Consider the following 1,251-nt stretch of genomic DNA (forward strand, 5'->3'; position numbering starts at 1 on the left):
GTTTTTCAGAAAAAAGGGTCACTGGAGGGCGGGTCTACCCGGGCCACATTTACAGACGGGGTGCACGCCCCGGGACGCGCCCGCATGCGCGGGGGAGATGCCCCCAGGGTGCGGGCCTGTCCCCCTGAGCCCCCGAGCAGTGAAGAGGTTTCCAGGGCACAGATGTCGGGGGTCAGGACAGAGCCTGGACCCCCTGCGCTGTCCCCAGCAACAAGCCCCGGGCTCCCCAGGAAGGACTTGGGGCGCCTGCAGAAGGGGCGGCGCGGGTGCCGGGCGCCGTGCCGGTGAGGGCCGGGCTCCCCGCAGGGTGCAAACGCGGTCATGAGGGCCCGTGCGGCCCAGCAGCACTCGCTCACCCCTCGTTGCGCGCCAGGGCGGCCTGCACGGCCGACACCAGCTGCCGCAGCTGCTCCTGGGCCTGCTGCACCTCTGGGGTCCGCACTGGCCGCCTCTCCATCCCCCGGAGGTAGTCCAGGAACGCCTGGGCGGGAGGACGACGGCGGTCGGGCGGCCTCCCGAGAAGCGCCAGGCACGGCAGAAATGCAAGTGGGGTACGGGGGGTTGGGGGTGGCAGGGGGCACTGTCAGCATGGTACAGTTTTGCTTCCGGGGACCCCGCGGGTGGTGCCGCTCTAAGGCGGCTGAGCTCAGCCCTGGACAGGGGAAGGCTCCAGAGCCTGTGGCCACGCTCACCGGCCCAGGCCCAGCGTCCACCCAGGGCTTCTGCTTCTCCACTCAAACTGCAGCCTGAACCCCCGCAACCGGGAACCTCCTGAGGACAGCGGGGCTGGGCCCGGGCGCAGGGGCCCTGACACTGACCTCACACAGCCAGGTGTGTCTTACGCAGTCAAGAGCCTCTGCTTTCCACTCAGAAACGGGGGCTGAGGCTGCAGGGCCTCAGTGGCCACTGACCTCTCAGCCACCACTTCTGTCCACTGCGCTGCGGCCGGGGGGGCTGCAGTGCTCACGCTGCTGAGTGACCTCTCCCTGGCCAGGATCCACCCGGGTGACCTCATCTTCCCACCCAAAGACACCGCACAGGCCCCCTGCCACACTCAGCTGCCAGGGGGGTGCGAAGTGTGGGGGACACAGCAATGCAGGGGGGCAGCAAGGGAAGGGCCCCTCCACACGCACACACCAGAGACACCCCACACCTCGAGACCACAGACACACCCCCCCCACACACATACCACACACGCAGCACACAGGGCTGGGTGTAAGGGGGAGGGGAGGGGAGGGGGGGAGGAGAGGG

General features: G+C 69.1%; 1 protein-coding gene across 1 annotated transcript in view; it reads right to left on the reverse strand.

Moving 5' to 3' along the window:
- The window catches only part of LOC101622535 (chromosome unknown open reading frame, human C6orf118), a 13,622-nt gene that overhangs the window by 5,518 nt on the left and 6,853 nt on the right, over positions 1-1,251 (reverse strand). Inside the window, exon 4 of the mRNA XM_012735228.1 lies at positions 357-481. Within this exon, the coding sequence (XP_012590682.1) occupies positions 357-481 (125 nt within the window). The remainder of the gene's footprint in view (positions 1-356; positions 482-1,251) is intronic.

The sequence above is a fragment of the Condylura cristata genome, unplaced genomic scaffold, assembly GCF_000260355.1.
Source record: "Condylura cristata isolate star-nosed mole 26May11 unplaced genomic scaffold, ConCri1.0 scaffold00001, whole genome shotgun sequence".
In the NCBI taxonomy this organism is placed as follows: Eukaryota; Metazoa; Chordata; class Mammalia; order Eulipotyphla; family Talpidae; genus Condylura; species Condylura cristata.